At 38.9% G+C, this 20,880-nt stretch overlaps 1 protein-coding gene across 5 annotated transcripts in view; it reads left to right on the forward strand.

The window, feature by feature from the left end:
- Positions 1 to 20,880, forward strand: part of zanl (zonadhesin, like) — a 60,589-nt gene continuing 39,709 nt past the window's right edge. The window contains exons 1-55 of one of the 5 annotated variants that reach the window (XM_067401687.1): positions 1 to 126; positions 1,644 to 1,669; positions 2,308 to 2,451; positions 2,698 to 2,960; positions 3,329 to 3,413; positions 3,500 to 3,649; positions 3,754 to 3,918; positions 4,127 to 4,227; positions 4,382 to 4,460; positions 4,571 to 4,732; positions 4,815 to 5,008; positions 5,099 to 5,243; positions 5,470 to 5,714; positions 5,825 to 5,973; positions 6,061 to 6,189; positions 6,289 to 6,427; positions 6,521 to 6,662; positions 6,799 to 6,995; positions 7,102 to 7,240; positions 7,543 to 7,659; positions 7,882 to 8,006; positions 8,340 to 8,485; positions 8,717 to 8,860; positions 8,959 to 9,066; positions 9,175 to 9,344; positions 10,282 to 10,484; positions 10,643 to 10,784; positions 11,098 to 11,294; positions 11,385 to 11,529; positions 12,201 to 12,445; positions 12,556 to 12,704; positions 12,792 to 12,920; positions 13,020 to 13,158; positions 13,252 to 13,393; positions 13,530 to 13,726; positions 13,833 to 13,971; positions 14,486 to 14,602; positions 14,826 to 14,950; positions 15,287 to 15,432; positions 15,664 to 15,807; positions 15,906 to 16,013; positions 16,122 to 16,291; positions 16,675 to 16,877; positions 17,036 to 17,177; positions 17,493 to 17,689; positions 17,780 to 17,924; positions 18,151 to 18,395; positions 18,506 to 18,654; positions 18,742 to 18,870; positions 18,970 to 19,108; positions 19,202 to 19,343; positions 19,480 to 19,676; positions 19,783 to 19,921; positions 20,221 to 20,337; positions 20,560 to 20,684. In XM_067401687.1, coding sequence (XP_067257788.1) covers positions 53 to 126; positions 1,644 to 1,669; positions 2,308 to 2,451; positions 2,698 to 2,960; positions 3,329 to 3,413; positions 3,500 to 3,649; positions 3,754 to 3,918; positions 4,127 to 4,227; positions 4,382 to 4,460; positions 4,571 to 4,732; positions 4,815 to 5,008; positions 5,099 to 5,243; positions 5,470 to 5,714; positions 5,825 to 5,973; positions 6,061 to 6,189; positions 6,289 to 6,427; positions 6,521 to 6,662; positions 6,799 to 6,995; positions 7,102 to 7,240; positions 7,543 to 7,659; positions 7,882 to 8,006; positions 8,340 to 8,485; positions 8,717 to 8,860; positions 8,959 to 9,066; positions 9,175 to 9,344; positions 10,282 to 10,484; positions 10,643 to 10,784; positions 11,098 to 11,294; positions 11,385 to 11,529; positions 12,201 to 12,445; positions 12,556 to 12,704; positions 12,792 to 12,920; positions 13,020 to 13,158; positions 13,252 to 13,393; positions 13,530 to 13,726; positions 13,833 to 13,971; positions 14,486 to 14,602; positions 14,826 to 14,950; positions 15,287 to 15,432; positions 15,664 to 15,807; positions 15,906 to 16,013; positions 16,122 to 16,291; positions 16,675 to 16,877; positions 17,036 to 17,177; positions 17,493 to 17,689; positions 17,780 to 17,924; positions 18,151 to 18,395; positions 18,506 to 18,654; positions 18,742 to 18,870; positions 18,970 to 19,108; positions 19,202 to 19,343; positions 19,480 to 19,676; positions 19,783 to 19,921; positions 20,221 to 20,337; positions 20,560 to 20,684 — 8,244 coding nt within the window. In that variant the 5' untranslated portion in view covers positions 1 to 52. Of the gene's footprint in view, positions 127 to 1,643; positions 1,670 to 2,304; positions 2,452 to 2,697; positions 2,961 to 3,328; positions 3,414 to 3,499; positions 3,650 to 3,753; positions 3,919 to 4,126; positions 4,228 to 4,381; positions 4,461 to 4,570; positions 4,733 to 4,814; positions 5,009 to 5,098; positions 5,244 to 5,469; positions 5,715 to 5,824; positions 5,974 to 6,060; positions 6,190 to 6,288; positions 6,428 to 6,520; positions 6,663 to 6,798; positions 6,996 to 7,101; positions 7,241 to 7,542; positions 7,660 to 7,881; positions 8,007 to 8,339; positions 8,486 to 8,716; positions 8,861 to 8,958; positions 9,067 to 9,174; positions 9,345 to 10,281; positions 10,485 to 10,642; positions 10,785 to 11,097; positions 11,295 to 11,384; positions 11,530 to 12,200; positions 12,446 to 12,555; positions 12,705 to 12,791; positions 12,921 to 13,019; positions 13,159 to 13,251; positions 13,394 to 13,529; positions 13,727 to 13,832; positions 13,972 to 14,485; positions 14,603 to 14,825; positions 14,951 to 15,286; positions 15,433 to 15,663; positions 15,808 to 15,905; positions 16,014 to 16,121; positions 16,292 to 16,674; positions 16,878 to 17,035; positions 17,178 to 17,492; positions 17,690 to 17,779; positions 17,925 to 18,150; positions 18,396 to 18,505; positions 18,655 to 18,741; positions 18,871 to 18,969; positions 19,109 to 19,201; positions 19,344 to 19,479; positions 19,677 to 19,782; positions 19,922 to 20,220; positions 20,338 to 20,559; positions 20,685 to 20,880 lie in introns of all 5 variants that reach the window. The other 4 variants (XM_067401690.1, XM_067401686.1, XM_067401689.1 and 1 more) reach the window with 4 other exon arrangements.

Raw genomic sequence — 20,880 nt, forward strand, 5'->3', positions numbered from 1 at the left:
TATAAAGTCATGCATCTTTCTTAGTGAACCTAACACCATCCATAATCCAGACATGGGACATCTGGAGTTAATACTAGCATTAATATGGATAACAGGTTGCTTTACTATAGACAACAACAAGAATAGGTGAGATGCTCATAATTATTTAGTAATTTGGTGTAATGTTTCAGCAGTAATGTGAATTTTGCTTTTAAGTATAGATTCAGTAAACAATTTTATTGTATGTACTGGCAGAAATAGTAATATATATTATATATATATATATATATATATATATATATATATATATATATATATATATATATATATATATATATATATATATATAATATGTGATAGCATATTCTAAATATTAATGACTATACAATGAAATTGATTCATCCAATACTTGTTAATCATTTACATTAGGCATTGAAATGCAGCCACACGTTTCTAACAATTAAAGGGTTAGTTCACCCAAAAAATTCTGTCATTTATTACTCACCCTCATGCCGTTCCACACCTGTAAAATCTTCGTTAATCTTCGGAACACAAATTAAGATATTTTTGTTAAAATCTGATGGCTCCGTGAGGCCTCCATAGCCAGCAATGACATTTCCTCTCTCAAGATCCATAAAGATACTAAAGACATATTTAAATCAGTTCATGTGAACACAGTTGTTCAATATTAATATTATAAAGCGACGAGAATATTTTTGGTGCGCCAAAAACAAAACAAAATAACAACTTATTTAGTTATGGCCGATTTCAAACAATGCTTCAGGAAGATTCGGAGCATAAATGAATCAGTGTGTCGAATCATAATTCAGATTGCGTGTCAACTGCCAACGGCTGAAATCACGTGACTTTGGCGCTCCAAACAGCAGATTCGACACACTGATTCATTTATGCTCCGAATCTTCCTGAAGCATTGTTTTGAAATCGGCCACCACTAAATAAGTTGTTATTTTGTTTTTTTTGGTGCTACAAAAATATTCTCATCGCTTTGTAATATTAATATTGAACCACTGTACTCACAAGAACGGATTTAAATATGTTTTTAGTACCTTTATGGATCTTGACAGAGGAAGTGACATTGCTCCCTATGGAGGCCTCACGGAGCCATCAGATTTCAACTAAAATATCTTAATTTGTGTTCCGAAGATTAATGAAGGTCTTATGGGTGTGGAATGGCATGAGGGTAAGTAATAAATGACAGAATTTTCATTTTTGTGTGAACTAACTGTTTAAATTAGGAAAACAGGCAAAGACCCCCAAAATTTTTTACAAAATTGTAAATCTTCTTTAACATATCAGAATTTTGCTATTTCTTAATTTTATACACAACATTAATTCATTGCCAAGGCATTTATTGTCACTTCCTTACAGTCTTTGTTTAAATGTAATGTAAATAACATCTCATTTAAAAATCAACTTTGATCTTAGACTGTGATAATATGATCATAATGATGGGAACAAATGATAAATGTTATGATGATGACTACTATTATGTAACTGAATTACACTACTTTTATGCCTGTATATATAAGAAATTCTAAAATGATCATGCAGTTAATGTATTATTTAACATGCATATAAAATAAAGCCAGCTCTTTTGTCTTGGTATTAGTTAACTAGAACTGAATTATTTTATGTTTTTATAGATATGCTGTGACAAAGAGGGATGCTGGTAAGTAAATCGTCATATAAAATGTTATAAGGGCAATGATTTACCAGGGAATTAGCGCTATTGCAAAATTTCCTGTCTTTAATATTTTAATAAATTTTCCCTCTTGTCTTTTTCAAATATTTAATAACTTTTCAATATGTAGAAATTATTACAATGTTATATAAATTACTACATATATACACACAAGAACTACTATTATTATATCCTAAAAATCTATGCACAAAAAAACAGTATAATGTCTGTTTATTACTATGAACACTTGGGTGAGACTTTGTTCTGTCACACACACAAAAAAAATGTTCACACGTGCAATCAAGCAAGGACACATATGATTACAAAATGACATGAGAACTGGTTGTAAATGGGTGGAGTACGGTAGGCCCCCATAAAGCATATCTAAGGTCCATGTCCGATACCAACACATTATGAACATAAAGAACATTTATGGTATTGTATAACTAGAAAATGATAAACACTAAAATGGTGAGTTTTTACTTTTTCCTCATTTAAGGACTGGTTATAATTTAACAGCATATCCTTAAACAATCTAAAATCAACTACAATTCCTAGTTAAGTCAATTCTAGACAATTTCTACCACTGATAACTGAAATGTCATGTTTTTCTATCTTATAAGTAGTGTTGGCCTCCTGTGACTTCAACAAAAATGAAGAACCTTTCTGCAACTTCCAACAAGACAACACAGATAATGGTGATTGGACACGCCATACTGGACCCACCCCAACCCCAGACACAGGACCTGATGGAGACTATCCAGATGGCTGTGAGTATAACGCCAAACTAACAAACAACAATCCAGTGATCAGTCACTGAAGATGCACATTCATTTTTTTTTTTTTTTTTAATTACTAAAATTACAGCAACCCCAAATGTTTACAAAATTACAGTACACTTATTATGTCACTAATTAATTAAAAATGTTTTGTCAGGTAACCTATGAAATGGTAAAGCATTTTTGTCACCATTCCTTTCTCTCATTCATTGTTAAATGTAACCCTTTCCCCCTTAGCTGGCTATTACATATATCATGAGGCTGACAACAGTGTAAATGGACAGAAAGTACGCCTCCTCAGCCCAGTTATTAGTAATGGACCTGCGGAGATCTGTGTACAGTTCTACTACTACATGTATGGCGGTGACAGGAGTAACACTCTGACTGTATTGGCCAAACATTCCGGCTCTGAGGAACAACTGTGGCAAAAAATTGGGATACAGAGCCCGTCATGGCTTGGCGCTTCTGTCACAGTGCCCATACCAGCCGGGCAGACTCAGGTGGGTTGGTTAAAAACAGCGAAAGAGTGCTAATTCACGTGTTCATGTAAGGCTTTAGAAATTATTCTAAGGCTCTAGCATGCATTTTAAAGTGAAATACACATGGGTGCTATCCTGCCATACTTGACCACATTGCCTTAAAAACTAACTAGCCAAAGTATAATGGCCTCTGTAGAAGACTTTAGCTGTTAAATTTCAGTGTGGTCACTGTGTTTATGACTACACTGCTTACAGTATGTCTAATCTATATTGACTTTATTTTCATCATCAGTTATAGACAACACTGCTAAAAGCTCTAAAAGACAGACTACCACAGCATGACAGAAAATTCCCTTTCAGTCTGCTTTAATGTAATTTTTCTCTTCTAGATTGTGTTTCAAGCAATGCGTGGGCCCTCTTCATTATGTGACACTGCCCTGGATAACATTGTCATCAGCGAGGGAGCCTGTGCTGGTACTTTATTCCCTTATTGCATATTACAAAGAAACACATTTCATATTACAATAATAATACAATTTTATTTATTTATTTTTATACAGGCTGTATAGCTGGGTGTGATTTTGATGATGGTGAATTTTGTGGCTGGATGAATGAGGTATCAAATGAAAATATCTTTGGTTGGGAGCATTGGACTGGACAGACAGATACACCAGGCACTGGCCCTGATGATGATTTCTCTAAACCAGGACGTGAGTCCAACGTTCCGCACTGGCTTTTACAACACTGATGTTAAGGACTTCTTTCAGCCCTCTCAACATTCCCTATTTTCTCAAACTGTTTCTTTCCAATGCAGTGGGGTCATACCTGTTAATGGACTCCAGCTATAGCGTTGAAGGAGAATCTGCTCAGCTCTGGAGTCCCTCTACCTCAGCCTCTGGTTGCCTGCAGCTGGACTTTCATTACTACATGTATGGCAGTGCTGCCAACATGGAACTTAATGTCCATGCAGTCACCACTGGTAAGGGTGAAGATTAAGAGTTTTATTTAAACAGTTTTAAAATCAAAGGACAGCTATGGTATTACAATATCATGAGGATCATATGCACATGTGAAAGCAATTTATCAACTTTCAAAAACTTGATCAATGGTTTCTAAAAAATTTATAATACAGATTTATAATTACAGAAATTTTAGCTTAGATTTATTTATTATTATTTTTGTTTTAGGTGGAGCACTTGGAGCCCCTATTTTCAGCCTCAAAGGGAATCAAGGTCAGGGCTGGAAGCCTGCAAGTGTTCGCTACATCGGCTCAGCTGGTACAATGCAGGTCAGTTTTATTCTCTCATTTAGGAATTTGTAACAGAGCATCTTTATATTATTTTTAAAGAACGATGAGACCCATTTGAGTTACAAAATAATTTGTATTCATTATAAATGTTGCCAAAGGTGCATGTGTTTACACTGTACATTTTTTATTTCAGTTTGTAATTGTTGGTGTTTATGGTGAAACCGACAAAACAGATATTGCAATTGATAGTGTCTGCATTACCACTTGTACAGGTAGGTGTCAATAACAATAGTCATTTTAAGGATATACGTAGCGGTTGCATAATAAAAAAAATTTAATGAGAAAGCACCAGTCTATTGAATGTTTTCTTGCTTGATTTTAGCAACTCCAACAACACCATCCCCACCACTACCCACTACACCTAAACCTACAACACCGGGTCCATCAACTCCTAAACCCACTACACCTAAACCAACAACACCGGGTCCATCAACTCCTAAACCAACAACCCCTAAGCCAACTACTCCAAAACCAACACCACCAGGTAAGTTAAACTATTTTCCCTATAAAAGTCTATTAAGAAAAGATTCCAACATATATAAACAACTCTTCATGTCTTCCAACAGTGATCTGCCCTCCAGACTCTGAATACATTGATTGCGGCCCAGCCTGTATTCCTACCTGTGCAGAACCCTCCACCAACTGCTCTGGTTCTTGCATCAGCGGCTGCTTCTGTAAACCAGGATTTGTTTTCCGTGGCCGGCGCTGTGTTCCTATTGAGCAGTGTGGGTGCCTGGATGAAGAAAACAATTACTTTGAGGTACAAGAGTTGTCGTTGATGTGAGGCTGCAATTTATCTAGTTCTGTGACCTAAGCCTTTGCTCTAAACTTGGTCTGTATTTACACTCAGCCTGGTGAGATCATATTTGGAAATGGCTGTTCCAAGTTGTGTCGCTGTGCTGGCAACTACACTTTCGACTGTGTGGACAACACCTGTGACCCTGTGACAGAAGAATGTCGGGAGGTTGGTGGAGTGCACGGCTGCTACCCTAAAGGTATTGTACAAAACAACAACAATCTTCCCTTAAGCTACAATTACTGTAACTGACAAGTGATCACTGGTAGGTGAACTATGAATACCCTTAAACGACATGCTAAATTATTTGTGATAGCTCATGTTTCATAGTCAATATGCTTCCAAATGCATTTTATATAATCTTCTACTCTAAACATTGTTGTTAGAATGTATATCTTTGACATCAAGGTATTTTTCACTCACAGGAACCTCTACCTGTGTTGCTTCTGGTGACCCCCATTACACCACCTTTGATAAGCGGCGCTATGACTTCATGGGAAACTGTTCTTACCTGATGTCTGAACCTTGTAACAGCACAGATGTGCCTTACTTCGCTGTATACACAGACAATGAGAATCGCTACAACAATCCTCATATCAGCTATGTAAAAGCAGTTCATGTCCATGCGCTGGGAGTGATAGTGTCCATTCTGAAAGGAGGAACTGTGCAGGTAAGAGAAAAGAACATTATTTTCAATATTATTGCTAATGTATATATATTGTATACATATTATTTAGTGGGGTATTCAAATGGACAGTTCTGTTTTCTGACTTTTCTCAGGTCAATGGAACCAATGTCAACATTCCTCTGAGTCCTGTCAGTGGTGTGGACATTTTTATGTCTGGCAAGCACTACACTGTGGCCTTGAGCTTTGGAGTGACTGTACGTTATGATGGAAACCACTTTATGGACATTAAAGTTATCAAGGAGTGAGTATGGTTCTTATAAAAGTCTTAATAACTATTATAACTTGATTCACTTTTAAATGTTTCTACATGCTTGTGATCATTTTACAGCTATGAGGACAAACTTTGTGGACTGTGTGGCGACTACAACGGAGACTCTAAGGATGACTTCAAGACCCCGACTGGTGAACTGGTCCAAAACCCCAATGACTTTGGCCACAGCTGGAACACAGACACTGAGTAAGGCAATATGCAATTCACATACTGTTACTGCTAAAAGACTTAATGTTAATCGATAGTTCATATCATAGGTGTCTTAACTTTGATTTTGCCCTTCAGGTGTAACAAGCCAGATGTCGACCCAACCCCAGGATGTACAGATGCTGAGCAGGATTTGTATGAAGGACCTGCTTACTGTGGTATAATATTGGAAACCAAAGGCCCATTTGCTGCTTGCCATCCAAAAGTCAACCCCAATGTGAGTTAAATCAAATCAGTTCATTTGAAATGCTTTAGTGTATAATTTTAACCATATATCAGATACTTACACATATTAACCCTGTGTTTATAGGGTTTCTTCCAAGACTGTTTGTTTGATGTGTGTGAACTGGATGGAGCTCATTCTGCATTGTGTGAAGCAATAGAGTCATACGTCAATGAATGTCAGGACCGTGGCGTCACTATTGGACCCTGGAGAAACAGCACCTTCTGTCGTATGTCTGAAAAATACATATTTCTCAACCATAAACTCTCACAAAAACTGCTGACATCAATGGCTTGTCCTATTTCTAATACTGTGAGACAGAGTGAAGTTTATTATTAGCACTAACACACATTCTTCCTCTCCAGCTCTGAAATGCCCGCCCAACAGTCACTTTGAATCATGCGCTCCAATTTGCCAACCTTCCTGTAACCCATTTCCACCAAACCAGTGCACTGGGCCTTGTTCTGAAGGATGTGTTTGTGACCCTGGATACATCCTCAGTGCTGGCCAGTGTGTGAAAGAAGACACATGTGGCTGCAGCCATAATGGAAATTATTATCAGGTGAGGAAACTGGATGTGGTATCATTTAGGACAGCAATAGTTTGTTATAGTCAATCAAATAGTATTTTTCGTCAAACTAACATATTTCTTCTCTGCATGGATTTAGCCAGGTGAAGAGTTCTACACCAAGGACTGTGAGCAACTATGTAAGTGTAACCCCCCATCTGTTACCTGTAATGCTACTGACTGTCCACCAATGGAACAATGTGGAGTACAGGATGGCGTAATTGGATGTTACCCAGAAGGTGAGTACCATAGTTAAGTAATCTCAACAAGTGCATTTCCAATCACTTTTTATCCATCCATCCATCCATTTCAGTCAGGCAAAGCAATAATTTGTTTTTGTTTTTTTTTTGTTTTTTTAAATAAATGTCTGACTTAAAATCATACTTGTCCAGTTGTACAATGTTGAGCTAATAATAGATGTAACAATAGATGTTTACAAATTCAGTCTGAAAATACACTATTGTACTTTTATGCAATCTTTAGCGCTCAATATTTGATGTCTTTAAATATAATTAATCATTCTCTTTTCACAATTCCCCAGGATCTCAAGACTGTATTATCTCTGGTGACCCTCATTATAACACCTTTGATGGCAAATACTACAGCTTCATGGGCACTTGCACCTACACTCTGGCCCGCACCTGTAAAAACAACACTGGTAAGCAATGGACAAACCACATTAAAACTATCCGCAATCAGCAGTGACATTAGAATGCTTGGGTTGTCAGTAGGTGTTATGGAGTAACAAAACATCCTGACAATCTTAATATTGATTCAATGTACATTAAATGTTCCCAAAATTAACAAAAAAAGGGTTTAAATAAGAATATAGGTGTACAGCTTTAAAATAACTTTACTTTACTCTCTCCTGGGTCTGCAGGCCCCTGGTTCTCCATAGAGGGAAAGAATGAAGAGAGAGGAATTTCTGGTGTTTCTTACCTGAGGAAACTGTACGTGACTGTTGATGGTGTCACTGTGACAATGATGAAAAACAGGAGAACTCTGGTCAGTATCCACTGCAGCTGCCATCATTAAACCGCCATTGAAATCATTCTATAATCTTGAGATAAACAATTGAGATTAAGTCAACAGCTAAAATAGGTTTTATGGCATTAAGTAAATGAAGACAATAGTTTTGAGTCACTCCTCGTATCTTAAATCTTTTCTTTCAGTTATTCCTAATCTGTTCATAGTCACAACATCTCTGTCCATTTTTCAGTTTTCCAGGAATAATCTTTCTTTTTAAGGAAAAGAAAAAAAATCTCACCGTTCTTCTAGTCAGAGCTAACATTGATCTTCAGTCTATCTCTATTGTTTATCTCTTTTTCACACATCCAGGTAAATGGACTCAGGGTGTCCCTCCCCCACTTCCCATCTCCGCTCATCTCTCTGTCTCTTGCTGGCCAATATGTAATCCTCACGACTCCGTTCGGCCTGAAGGTGCAGTGGGACGGCAACCATTACGCCAAGATCTCTGTTCCCAGGTACTGAAACTCTGAAAACAGCCTCACTGGAATATATACAGTACAGTATATCACTCTGACCTGAAGTATTTGTCAGGAAACACTAAGACCCACCATGATTCCTAAGGGTTATAGGTCTTGAGTAATTCCTGCAAAAGAAAAAAATCAAAAAGCATCTCTACAGAAACAAACAGCTTTACATTAATCTCTCATTAATCTCTCTCTTTGTTCCTTTCTCACTCATTTTATCAGTTCCTACTATGACCAGATGTGTGGCCTGTGTGGGGACTACGATGGAAACCCTAATAATGAATTCACTAAGCCAGATGGCTCACAAGTCGACAGTTCAAGTCAGTTTGGAGACAGCTGGCAAACCGATGAGGATGAGGACGCAACGTCAGTACCTTTTCTTCCTTTTATCATCTGCACAGGCAGCACAATGTTTTGAGGATTAGGTCGACTTCATATGTTCAATGATGCTGTTGTGTTTTCAGGTGCAAGCCTGACCCTGGACCTCAACCACCCTGCGATCCTGTGCTGGAGGGTGTGGTGTCAAACCCAAAGAACTGTGGGAGAATAACTGACACAAATGGACCTTTTAGGTTAGGACTTACCAAACTCTGAAATTTCTAAATGCTGCTAATGAACAATGTTGAAAGACTTTAAGTGCTTAAACTTTGTACACTTTCTCTTACATTTGCTCTTCACAGGGACTGTATAAATGTGGTGGACCCGTTGCCTTTCTTCCAGAGCTGTGTGTTTGATATGTGCCGTTATCAAGGGCTGCAGCAGGTTCTTTGTGACCAGCTTCAAGCTTACACCGATGCTTGCCTGAGTGCAGGTGCACCTGTCCATCAGTGGAGGGAGCCAAACTTCTGCCGTGAGTCATACTCTCATGAAGATTGTATTACATTGTTAGCCTGGATGCCAGCCGAACTTAGCCCCGCTCACAACATTTTGAGGTCAGGGAGTTCGGTCTGGACTCGATCCGTAGAGTAATTCTGCCTGAACAGAAACTGTTCGGACCAATCACATTTGTCAGGGCGATGATTGACAGATTATCACCAGAAACGTAATCAGCCACGTCATCAAAGAGCGCTTGGGTTGAATTAGTTTACAACAATGATGGTTGTTGTTGAAGAACTGCCATCGCGTCCGTTATAGAAGATATCGACAGCGCATTAATTGGCAAGTACTCCGTGTATACTTATTCTTTTTACAACACCGGCAAAGATTGTTTACGCTCATCTTCTACTAGTTCCAGCATGTGTGCAGTTGAGTTCTGCTGACAACTATGCGTCGCTCAACATACATCACTTACTCTGTAGCTCTGATTGGTTGTAGGTCTATCCAATTGAGGTCTTTCCTGGATCGGTTGAAATACGCCCCCATAATCAAAGCCCAATGGAGCAGTATCAGACTCATATTCAAACTAGAATTGAGTATGACCACGTCAGGCTATTACATTGCACAAAGTGTATAATGTTTTAAACATATAAAAAGCAGTAAAATTTGGCAACTTACATCCATGCAAGAATTACATTTCACATTCCCAGTGACAAGCCTGCTTCAAGCTTTCTCTAATGCACAACATAAATTATTGAAATGGAGTTCAGGAGGTTGGAATTAGACAGCTAGAGTCGATTAATTACTTTAACTTTAGCCTTATTGTTTTTATTATTTATGAGGCTTTTATGACAGGAATGCCGTCACAGAGGGATGGGGACATGGGACTGGGAAACTATATAATTCACACTGCATCCTCACTTTAACCATATTTTCACCATCAGTTAATGTTTTTCCTAATTTTTCTACAGCTCTGGAATGTCCTCCAAACAGCCATTACTCCATATGTGTGAGCTCCTGTCCGGAGACATGTCTGGGTATCAATGGACCACCGGGCTGCAGTGAGAAGTGTGTCGAGGGCTGTGAGTGCGACGCTGGCTTCATCCTCAGTGACAACAAATGTGTTCCTGTCAAAGACTGCGGCTGTGTGGACCCCTCAGGCTCCTACCACCCAGTGAGTTTAAAACCAGGACTGACCCGTGCAGTTCTGGGGACATGGATGAGATTAGGAAAATGGGATCCACTGATGTAAAAATTGTCAAAACATGATATCAACATTCATGCAACCACTGCAAAAATGACACGCATTCCTATGAATGTGGTCATGTTTAGGTAAATGAGAGCTGGTATCTGGAGGGCTGTAAGCAGAAGTGTACTTGTGAGGGTGGAGGAACTATTCAGTGTTACAGCTCCAGCTGTCTTCCTAATGAGAGCTGCCAACTAGAAGATGGAGACTATATCTGCAAACCAAGTGGTAACAGTTATAGTACTGGTTTATACATAAAGTTTTGAGCACATGTACTGGCACATTTGTTTACACATATTATCACACCATGAATATACACAAATCCAGTTATACACAAACCAGTCGACACTCCTGACAGATCTGGAACTATTTTTTCTAATCAAATTTGTATCTTTCTTTTTAGATATAACAATTTGTTCCGTCTCAATTGACCCTCATTGCATCATTTGATAATAAAGTACATCTCTTCATGAGTACCTGCTCCTGCTCTATCAAGAAATTACAGCATTTGTAAAACTAAACAACTCTTCATGTCTTCCAGCAGTGATCTGCCCTCCAGACTCTGAATACATTGATTGCGGCCCAGCCTGTATTCCTACCTGTGCAGAACCCTCCACCAACTGCTCTGGTTCTTGCATCAGCGGCTGCTTCTGTAAACCAGGATTTGTTTTCCGTGGCCGGCGCTGTGTTCTTATTGAGCAGTGTGGGTGCCTGGATGAAGAAAACAATTACTTTGAGGTACAAGAGTTGTCGTTGATGTGAGGCTGCAATTTATCTAGTTCTGTGACCTAAGCCTTTGCTCTAAACTTGGTCTGTATTTACACTCAGCCTGGTGAGATCATATTTGGAAATGGCTGTTCCAAGTTGTGTCGCTGTGCTGGCAACTACACTTTCGACTGTGTGGACAACACCTGTGACCCTGTGACAGAAGAATGTCGGGAGGTTGGTGGAGTGCACGGCTGCTACCCTAAAGGTATTGTACAAAACAACAACAATCTTCCCTTAAACTACAATTACTGTAACTGACAAGTGATCACACTGCAAAAAATGCTGTTCTTACTTAGAGTTTTTGTCTTGTTTCTAGTCAAAATATCTTAATGTTCTTAAATCAAGAATCATTTTCTTGACAAGTAAAAATTATTTTCTTGTTTTCAGGGAAAATAAGTCAAAATTAAGTAAGTTTTTCCTTAAAACAAGCAAAATAATCTGCCAATGGGGTAAGAAAAATAATCTTATTTCAGACCAAGAATAAGCTATATAATCTTGTTTTCAGTTTGGACTAAGATTATTTTTCTTACCCCATTGGCAGATTATTTTGCTTGTTTTAAGGAAAAAAGTACTTAATTTTGATTTATTTTTCCTGAATACAAGAAAATAATTTGTACTTGTCAAGAAAATGCTTCTTGATTTAAGAACTTTAAGATATTTTGACTAGAAACAAGACAAAAATTCTAAGTAAGAACAGCATTTTTTGCAGTGCACTGGTAGGTGAACTATGAATACCCTTAAACGACATGCTAAATTATTTGTGATAGCTTATGTTTCATAGCCAATATGCTTCCAAATACATTTTATATAATCTTCTACTCTAAACATTGTTGTTAGAATGTATATCTTTGACATCAAGATATTTTTCACTCACAGGAACCTCTACCTGTGTTGCTTCTGGTGACCCCCATTACACCACCTTTGATAAGCGGCGCTATGACTTCATGGGAAACTGTTCTTACCTGATGTCTGAACCTTGTAACAGCACAGATGTGCCTTACTTCGCTGTATACACAGACAATGAGAATCGCTACAACAATCCTCATATCAGCTATGTAAAAGCAGTTCATGTCCATGCGCTGGGAGTGATAGTGTCCATTCTGAAAGGAGGAACTGTGCAGGTAAGAGAAAAGAACATTATTTTCAATATTATTGCTAATGTACAAATACTGTATACATATTATTTAGTGGGGTATTCAAATGGACAGTTATGTTTTCTGACTTTTCTCAGGTCAATGGAACCAATGTCAACATTCCTCTGAGTCCTGTCAGTGGTGTGGACATTTTTATGTCTGGCAAGCACTACACTGTGGCCTTGAGCTTTGGAGTGACTGTACGTTATGATGGAAACCACTTTATGGACATTAAAGTTATCAAGGAGTGAGTATGGTTCTTATAAAAGTCTTAATAACTATAATAACTTGGTTCATTTTTAAATGTTTCTACATGCTTGTGATCATTTTACAGCTATGAGGACAAACTTTGTGGACTGTGTGGCGACTACAACGGAGACTCTAAGGATGACTTCAAGACCCCGACTGGTGAACTGGTCCAAAACCCCAATGACTTTGGCCACAGCTGGAACACAGACACTGAGTAAGGCAATATGCAATTCACATACTGTTACTGCTAAAAGACTTAATGTTAATCGTTAGTTCATATCATAGGTGTCTTAACTTTGATTTTGCCCTTCAGGTGTAACAAGCCAGATGTCGACCCAACCCCAGGATGTACAGATGCTGAGCAGGATTTGTATGAAGGACCTGCTTACTGTGGTATAATATTGGAAACCAAAGGCCCATTTGCTGCTTGCCATCCAAAAGTCAACCCCAATGTGAGTGAAATCAAATCAGTTCATTTGAAATGCTTTAATTTATAATTTTAACCATATAACAAATACTTACACATATTAACCCTGTGTTTATAGGGTTTCTTCCAAGACTGTTTGTTTGATGTGTGTGAACTGGATGGAGCTCATTCTGCATTGTGTGAAGCAATAGAGTCGTACGTCAATGAATGTCAGGACCGTGGCGTCACAATTGGACCCTGGAGAAACAGCACCTTCTGTCGTATGTCTAAAAAATACTTATTCCTCAACCATAAACTCTCACAAAACCTGCTGACATCAAGGGCTTGTCCTATTTCTAATACTGTGAGACAGAGTGAAGTTTATGATCAGCACTAACACACATTCTTCCTCTCCAGCTCTGAAATGCCCACCCAACAGTCACTTTGAATCATGCGCTCCAATTTGCCAACCTTCCTGTAACCCATTTCCACCAAACCAGTGCACTGGGCCTTGTTCTGAAGGATGTGTTTGTGACCCTGGATACATCCTCAGTGCTGGCCAGTGTGTGAAAGAAGACACATGTGGCTGCAGCCATAATGGAAATTATTATCAGGTGAGGAAACTGGATGTGGTATCATTTAGGACAGCAATAGTTTGTTATAGTCAATCAAATAGTATTTTTCATCAAACTAACATATTTCTTCTCTGCATGGATTTAGCCAGGTGAAGAGTTCTACACCAAGGACTGTGAGCAACTGTGCAAGTGTAACCCCCCATCTGTTACCTGTAATGCCACTGACTGTCCACCAATGGAACAATGTGGAGTACAGGATGGCGTAATTGGATGTTACCCAGAAGGTGAGTACCATAGTTAAGTAAACTCAACATGTGCATTTCCAATCACTTTTTATCCATCCATCCATCCATCCATCCATCCATCCATCCATCTAATTTCAGTTAGGCTAAAGCAATAATTTTTTTTTTTTTTAAATGTCTGACTTTAAAATCATACTAGTCCAGTTGTACAATGTTTAGCTAACAGTAGATGTAATTATAGCTTGGCTTTGTCCAGCATGTATATGCATTAATAAGACAACAACTGGCCTTGTCTTTGTGCGCTGAATCTGAAAGACAGATGTTATTTGTGATTGATCCTCAATATTTGATTATGCATTGCATCAAGTATATTTGGCTAGAGATGGATATGGTCATATGATGTTGTATTACATGCAAACAGGTTATAAAATCACAAACTTTTCGTTGTGTACAAATTGAGTCTGAAAATACACTATTGTACTTTTATGCAATCTTTAGCGCTCAATATTTGATGTCTTTAAATATACTTAATCATTCTCTTTTCACAATTCCCCAGGATCTCAAGACTGTATTATCTCTGGTGACCCTCATTATAACACCTTTGATGGCAAATACTACAGCTTCATGGGCACTTGCACCTACACTCTGGCCCGCACCTGTAAAAACAACACTGGTAAGCAATGGACAAACCACATTAAAACTATCCGCAATCAGCAGTGACATTAGAATGCTTGGGTCGTCAGTAGGTGTTATGGAGTAACAAAACATCCTGACAATCTTAATATTGATTCAATGTAAATTAAATGCTCCCAAAATTAACATAAAATTGAGTTTAAATAAGAATATAGGTGTACAGCTTTAAAATAACTTTACTTTCCTCTCTCCTGGGTCTGCAGGCCCCTGGTTCTCCATAGAGGGAAAGAATGAAGAGAGAGGAGTTTCTGGTGTTTCTTACCTGAGGAAACTGTACGTGACTGTTGATGGTGTCACTGTGACAATGATGAAAAACAGGAGAACTCTGGTCAGTATCCACTGCAGCTGCCATCATTAAACCGCCATTGAAATCATTCTATAATCTTGAGATAAACAATTGAGATTTTAAGTCAACAGCTAAAATAGGTTTTATGGCATTAAGTAAATGAAGACAATAGTTTTGAGTCACTCCTCGTATCTTAAATCTTTTCTTTCAGTTGTTCCTAATCTGTTCATAGTCACAACATCTCTGTCCATGTTTTGGTTTTCCAAGAATAATCTTTCATTGTAAGGAAAAGAAAAAAATCTCTCACCCTTCTTCTAGTCAAAGCTAACATTAATCTTCAGTCCATCTCTATTGTTTATCTCTTTTTCACACATCCAGGTAAATGGACTCAGGGTGTCCTTCCCCCACTTCCCATCTCCGCTCATCTCTCTGTCTCTTGCTGGCCAATATGTAATCCTCACGACTCCGTTCGGCCTGAAGGTGCAGTGGGACGGCAACCATTACGCCAAGATCTCTGTTCCCAGGTACTGAAACTCTGAAAACAGCCTCACTGGAATATATACAGTACAGTATATCACTCTGACCTGAAGTATTTGTCAGGAAACACTAAGACCCACTATGATTCTTAAGGGTTATAGGTCTTGAGTAAATACTACAAAAGAAAAAAATCAAAAAGCATCTCTACAGAAACAAACAGCTTTACATTAATCTCTCATTAATCTCTCTCTTTGTTCCTTTCTCACTCATTTTATCAGTTCCTACTATGACCAGATGTGTGGCCTGTGTGGGGACTACGATGGAAACCCTAATAATGAATTCACTAAGCCAGATGGCTCCCAAGTCGACAGTTCAAGTCAGTTTGGAGACAGCTGGCAAACCGATGAGGATGAGGACGCAACGTCAGTACCTTTTCTTCCTTTTATCATCTGCACAGGCAGCACAATGTTTTGAGGATTAGGTCGATTTCATATGTTCAATGATGATGTTGTGTTTTCAGGTGCAAGCCTGACCCTGGACCTCAACCACCCTGCGATCCTGTGCTGGAGGGTGTGGTGTCAAACCCAAAGAACTGTGGGAGAATAACTGACACAAATGGACCTTTTAGGTTAGGACTTACCAAACTCTGAAATTTCTAAATGCTGCTAATGAACAATGTTGAAAGACTTTGAGTGCTTAAACTTTGTACACTTTCTCTTACATTTGCTCCTCACAGGGACTGTATAAATGTGGTGGACCCGTTGCCTTTCTTCCAGAGCTGTGTGTTTGATATGTGCCGTTATCAAGGGCTGCAGCAGGTTCTTTGTGACCAGCTTCAAGCTTACACCGATGCTTGCCTGAGTGCAGGTGCACCTGTCCATCAGTGGAGGGAGCCAAACTTCTGCCGTGAGTCATACTCTCATGAAGATTGTATTACATTGCACAAAGTGTATAATGTTTTAAACATATAAAAAGCAGTAAAGTTTGGCAACTTACATCCATGCAAGAATTACATTTCACATTCCCAGTGACAAGTCTCCTTTAAGCTTTCTCTAATCCAGAACATAAATTATTGAAATGGAGTTCAGGAGGTCAGAATTAGACAGCTAGAGTCGATTGATTGCTTTAACTTTAGCCTTATTGTTTTTATTATTTATGAGGCTTTTATGACAGGAATGCCGTCACAGAGGGATGGGCACATGGGACTGGAAAACTATATAATTCACACTGCATCCTCACTTTAACCGTATTTTCACCATCAGTTAATGTTTTACCTCATTTTTCTACAGCTCTGGAATGTCCTCCAAACAGCCATTACTCCATATGTGTGAGCTCCTGTCCGGAGACATGTCTGGGTGTCAATGGACCACCGGGCTGCAGTGAGAAGTGTGTCGAGGGCTGTGAGTGCGACGCTGGCTTCATCCTCAGTGACAACAAATGTGTTCCTGTCAAAGACTGCGGCTGTGTGGACCCCTCAGGCTCCTACCACCCAGTGAGTTTAAAACCAGGACTGACCCGTGCGGTTCTGGGGACATGGATGAGATTAGGAAAATGGGATCCACTGATGTAAAAATTGTCAAAACATGATATCAGCATTCATGCAACCACTGCAAAAATGACACGCATTCCTATGAATGTGGTCATGTTTAGGTAAATGAGAGCTGGTATCTGGAGGGCTGTAAGCAGAAGTGTACTTGTGAGGGTGGAGGAACTATTCAGTGTTACAGCTCCAGCTGTCTTCCTAATGAGAGCTGCCAACTAGAAGATGGAGACTATTTCTGCAAACCAAGTGGTAACAGTTATAGTACTGGTTTATACATAAAGTTTTGAGCACATGTACTGGTACATTTGTTTACACATATTATCACACCATGAATATACACAAATCCAGTTATACACAAACCAGTCGACACTCCTGACAGATCTGGAACTATTTTTTCTAATCAAATTTGTATCTTTTTTTTTTTAGATATAAGAATTTGTTCTGTCTCGATTGACCCTTATTGCATCATTTGATAATAAAGTACATCTCTTCATGAGTACCTGCTCCTGCTCTATCAAGAAATTACAGCATTTGTAAAACTAAACAACTCTTCATGTCTTCTAGCAGTGATCTGCCCTCCAGACTCTGAATACATTGATTGCGGCCCAGCCTGTATTCCTACCTGTGCAGAACCCTCCACCAACTGCTCTGGTTCTTGCATCAGCGGCTGCTTCTGTAAACCAGGATTTGTTTTCCGTGGCCGGCGCTGTGTTCCTATTGAGCAGTGTGGGTGCCTGGATGAGGAAAACAATTACTTTGAGGTACAAGAGTTGTCGTTGATGTGAGGCTGCATTTTATCTAGTTCTGTGACCTAAGCCTTTGCTCTAAACTTGGTCTGTATTTACACTCAGCCTGGTGAGATCATATTTGGAAATGGCTGTTCCAAGTTGTGTCGCTGTGCTGGCAACTACACTTTCGACTGTGTGGACAACACCTGTGACCCTGTGACAGAAGAATGTCGGGAGGTTGGTGGAGTGCACGGCTGCTACCCTAAAGGTATTGTACAAAACAACAACAATCTTCCCTTAAACTACAGTTACTGTAACTGACAAGTGATCACTGGTAGGTGAACTATGAATACCCTTAAATGACATGCTAAATTATTTGTGATAGCTCATGTTTCATAGCCAATATGCTTCCAAATGCATTTTATATAATCTTCTACTCTAAACATTGTTGTTAGAATGTATATCTTTGACATCAAGATATTTTTCACTCACAGGAACCTCTACCTGTGTTGCTTCTGGTGACCCCCATTACACCACCTTTGATAAGCGGCGCTACGACTTCATGGGAAACTGTTCTTACCTGATGTCTGAACCTTGTAACAGCACAGATGTGCCTTACTTCGCTGTATACACAGACAATGAGAATCGCTACAACAATCCTCATATCAGCTATGTAAAAGCAGTTCATGTCCATGCGCTGGGAGTGATAGTGTCCATTCTGAAAGGAGGAACTGTGCAGGTAAGAGAAAAGAACATTATTTTCAATATTATTGCTAATGTATATATATTGTATACATATTATTTAGTGGGGTATTCAAATGGACAGTTCTGTTTTCTGACTTTTCTCAGGTCAATGGAACCAATGTGAACATTCCTCTGAGTCCTGTCAGTGGTGTGGACATTTTTATGTCTGGCAAGCACTACACTGTGGCCTTGAGCTTTGGAGTGACTGTACGTTATGATGGAAACCACTTTATGGACATTAAAGTTATCAAGGAGTGAGTATGGTTCTTATAAAAGTCTTAATAACTATAATAACTTGGTTCATTTTTAAATGTTTCTACATGCTTGTGATCATTTTACAGCTATGAGGACAAACTTTGTGGACTGTGTGGCGACTACAACGGAGACTCTAAGGATGACTTCAAGACCCCGACTGGTGAACTGGTCCAAAACCCCAATGACTTTGGCCACAGCTGGAACACAGACACTGAGTAAGGCAATATGCAATTTGCACACTGTTACTGCTAAAAGAATTAATGTTAATCGTTAGTTCATATCATAGGTGTCTTAACTATGATTTTGCCCTTCAGGTGTAACAAGCCAGATGTCGACCCAACCCCAGGATGTACAGATGCTGAGCAGGATTTGTATGAAGGACCTGCTTACTGTGGTATAATATTGGAAACCAAAGGCCCATTTGCTGCTTGCCATCCAAAAGTCAACCCCAATGTGAGTTAAATCAAATCAGTTCATTTGAAATGCTTTAGTGTATAATTTTAACCATATATCAGATACTTACACATATTAACCCTGTGTTTATAGGGTTTCTTCCAAGACTGTTTGTTTGATGTGTGTGAACTGGATGGAGCTCATTCTGCATTGTGTGAAGCAATAGAGTCGTACGTCAATGAATGTCAGGACCGTGGCGTCACTATTGGACCCTGGAGAAACAGCACCTTCTGTCGTATGTCTGAAAAATACATATTCCTCAACCATAAACTCTCACAAAAACTGCTGACATCAATGGCTTGTCCTATTTCTAATACTGTGAGACAGAGTGAAGTTTATTATTAGCACTAACACACATTCTTCCTCTCCAGCTCTGAAATGCCCGCCCAACAGTCACTTTGAATCATGCGCTCCAATTTGCCAACCTTCCTGTAACCCATTTCCACCAAACCAGTGCACTGGGCCTTGTTCTGAAGGATGTGTTTGTGACCCTGGATACATCCTCAGTGCTGGCCAGTGTGTGAAAGAAGACACATGTGGCTGCAGCCATAATGGAAATTATTATCAGGTGAGGAAACTGGATGTGGTATCATTTAGGACAGCAATAGTTTCTTATAGTCAATCAAATAGTATTTTTCGTCAAACTAACATATTTCTTCTCTGCATGGATTTAGCCAGGTGAAGAGTTCTACACCAAGGACTGTGAGCAACTATGTAAGTGTAACCCCCCATCTGTTACCTGTAATGCCACTGATTGTCCACCAATGGAACAATGTGGAGTACAGGATGGCGTAATTGGATGTTACCCAGAAGGTGAGTACCATAGTTAAGTAATCTCAACAAGTGCATTTCCAATCACTTTTTATCCATCCATCCATCCATTTCAGTCAGGCAAAGCAATAATTTGTTTTAGTTTTTTGGGGTTTTTAAATAAATGTCTAACTTAAAATCATACTTGTCCAGTTGTACAATGTTGAGCTAATAATAGATGTAACAATAGTTGTTTACAAATTCAGTCTGAAAATACACTATTGAACTTTTACTCAATCTTTAGCGCTCAATATTTGATGTCTTTAAATATAATTAATCATTCTCTTTTCACAATTCCCCAGGATCTCAAGACTGTATTATCTCTGGTGACCCTCATTATAACACCTTTGATGGCAAATACTACAGCTTCATGGGCACTTGCACCTACACTCTGGCCCGCACCTGTAAAAACAACACTGGTAAGCAATGGACAAACCACATTAAAACTATCCGCAATCAGCAGTGACATTAGAATGCTTGGGTCGTCAGTAGGTGTTATGGATTAACAAAACATCCTGACAATCTTAATATTGATTCAATGTACATTAAATGTTCCCAAAATTAACAAAAAAAGGGTTTAAATAAGAATATAGGTGTACAGCTTTAAAATAACTTTACTTTACTCTCTCCTGGGTCTGCAGGCCCCTGGTTCTCCATAGAGGGAAAGAATGAAGAGAGAGGAATTTCTGGTGTTTCTTACCTGAGGAAACTGTACGTGACTGTTGATGGTGTCACTGTGACAATGATGAAAAACAGGAGAACTCTGGTCAGTATCCACTGCAGCTGCCATCATTAAACCGCCATTGAAATCATTCTATAATCTTGAGATAAACAATTGAGATTTTAAGTCAACAGCTAAAATAGGTTTTATGGCATTAAGTAAATGAAGACAATAGTTTTGAGTCACTCCTCGTATCTTAAATCTTTCTTTCAGTTGTTCCTAATCTGTTCATAGTCACAAC

The sequence above is a fragment of the Chanodichthys erythropterus genome, chromosome 11 (assembly GCF_024489055.1).
Source record: "Chanodichthys erythropterus isolate Z2021 chromosome 11, ASM2448905v1, whole genome shotgun sequence".
Taxonomy (NCBI): Eukaryota; Metazoa; Chordata; class Actinopteri; order Cypriniformes; family Xenocyprididae; genus Chanodichthys; species Chanodichthys erythropterus.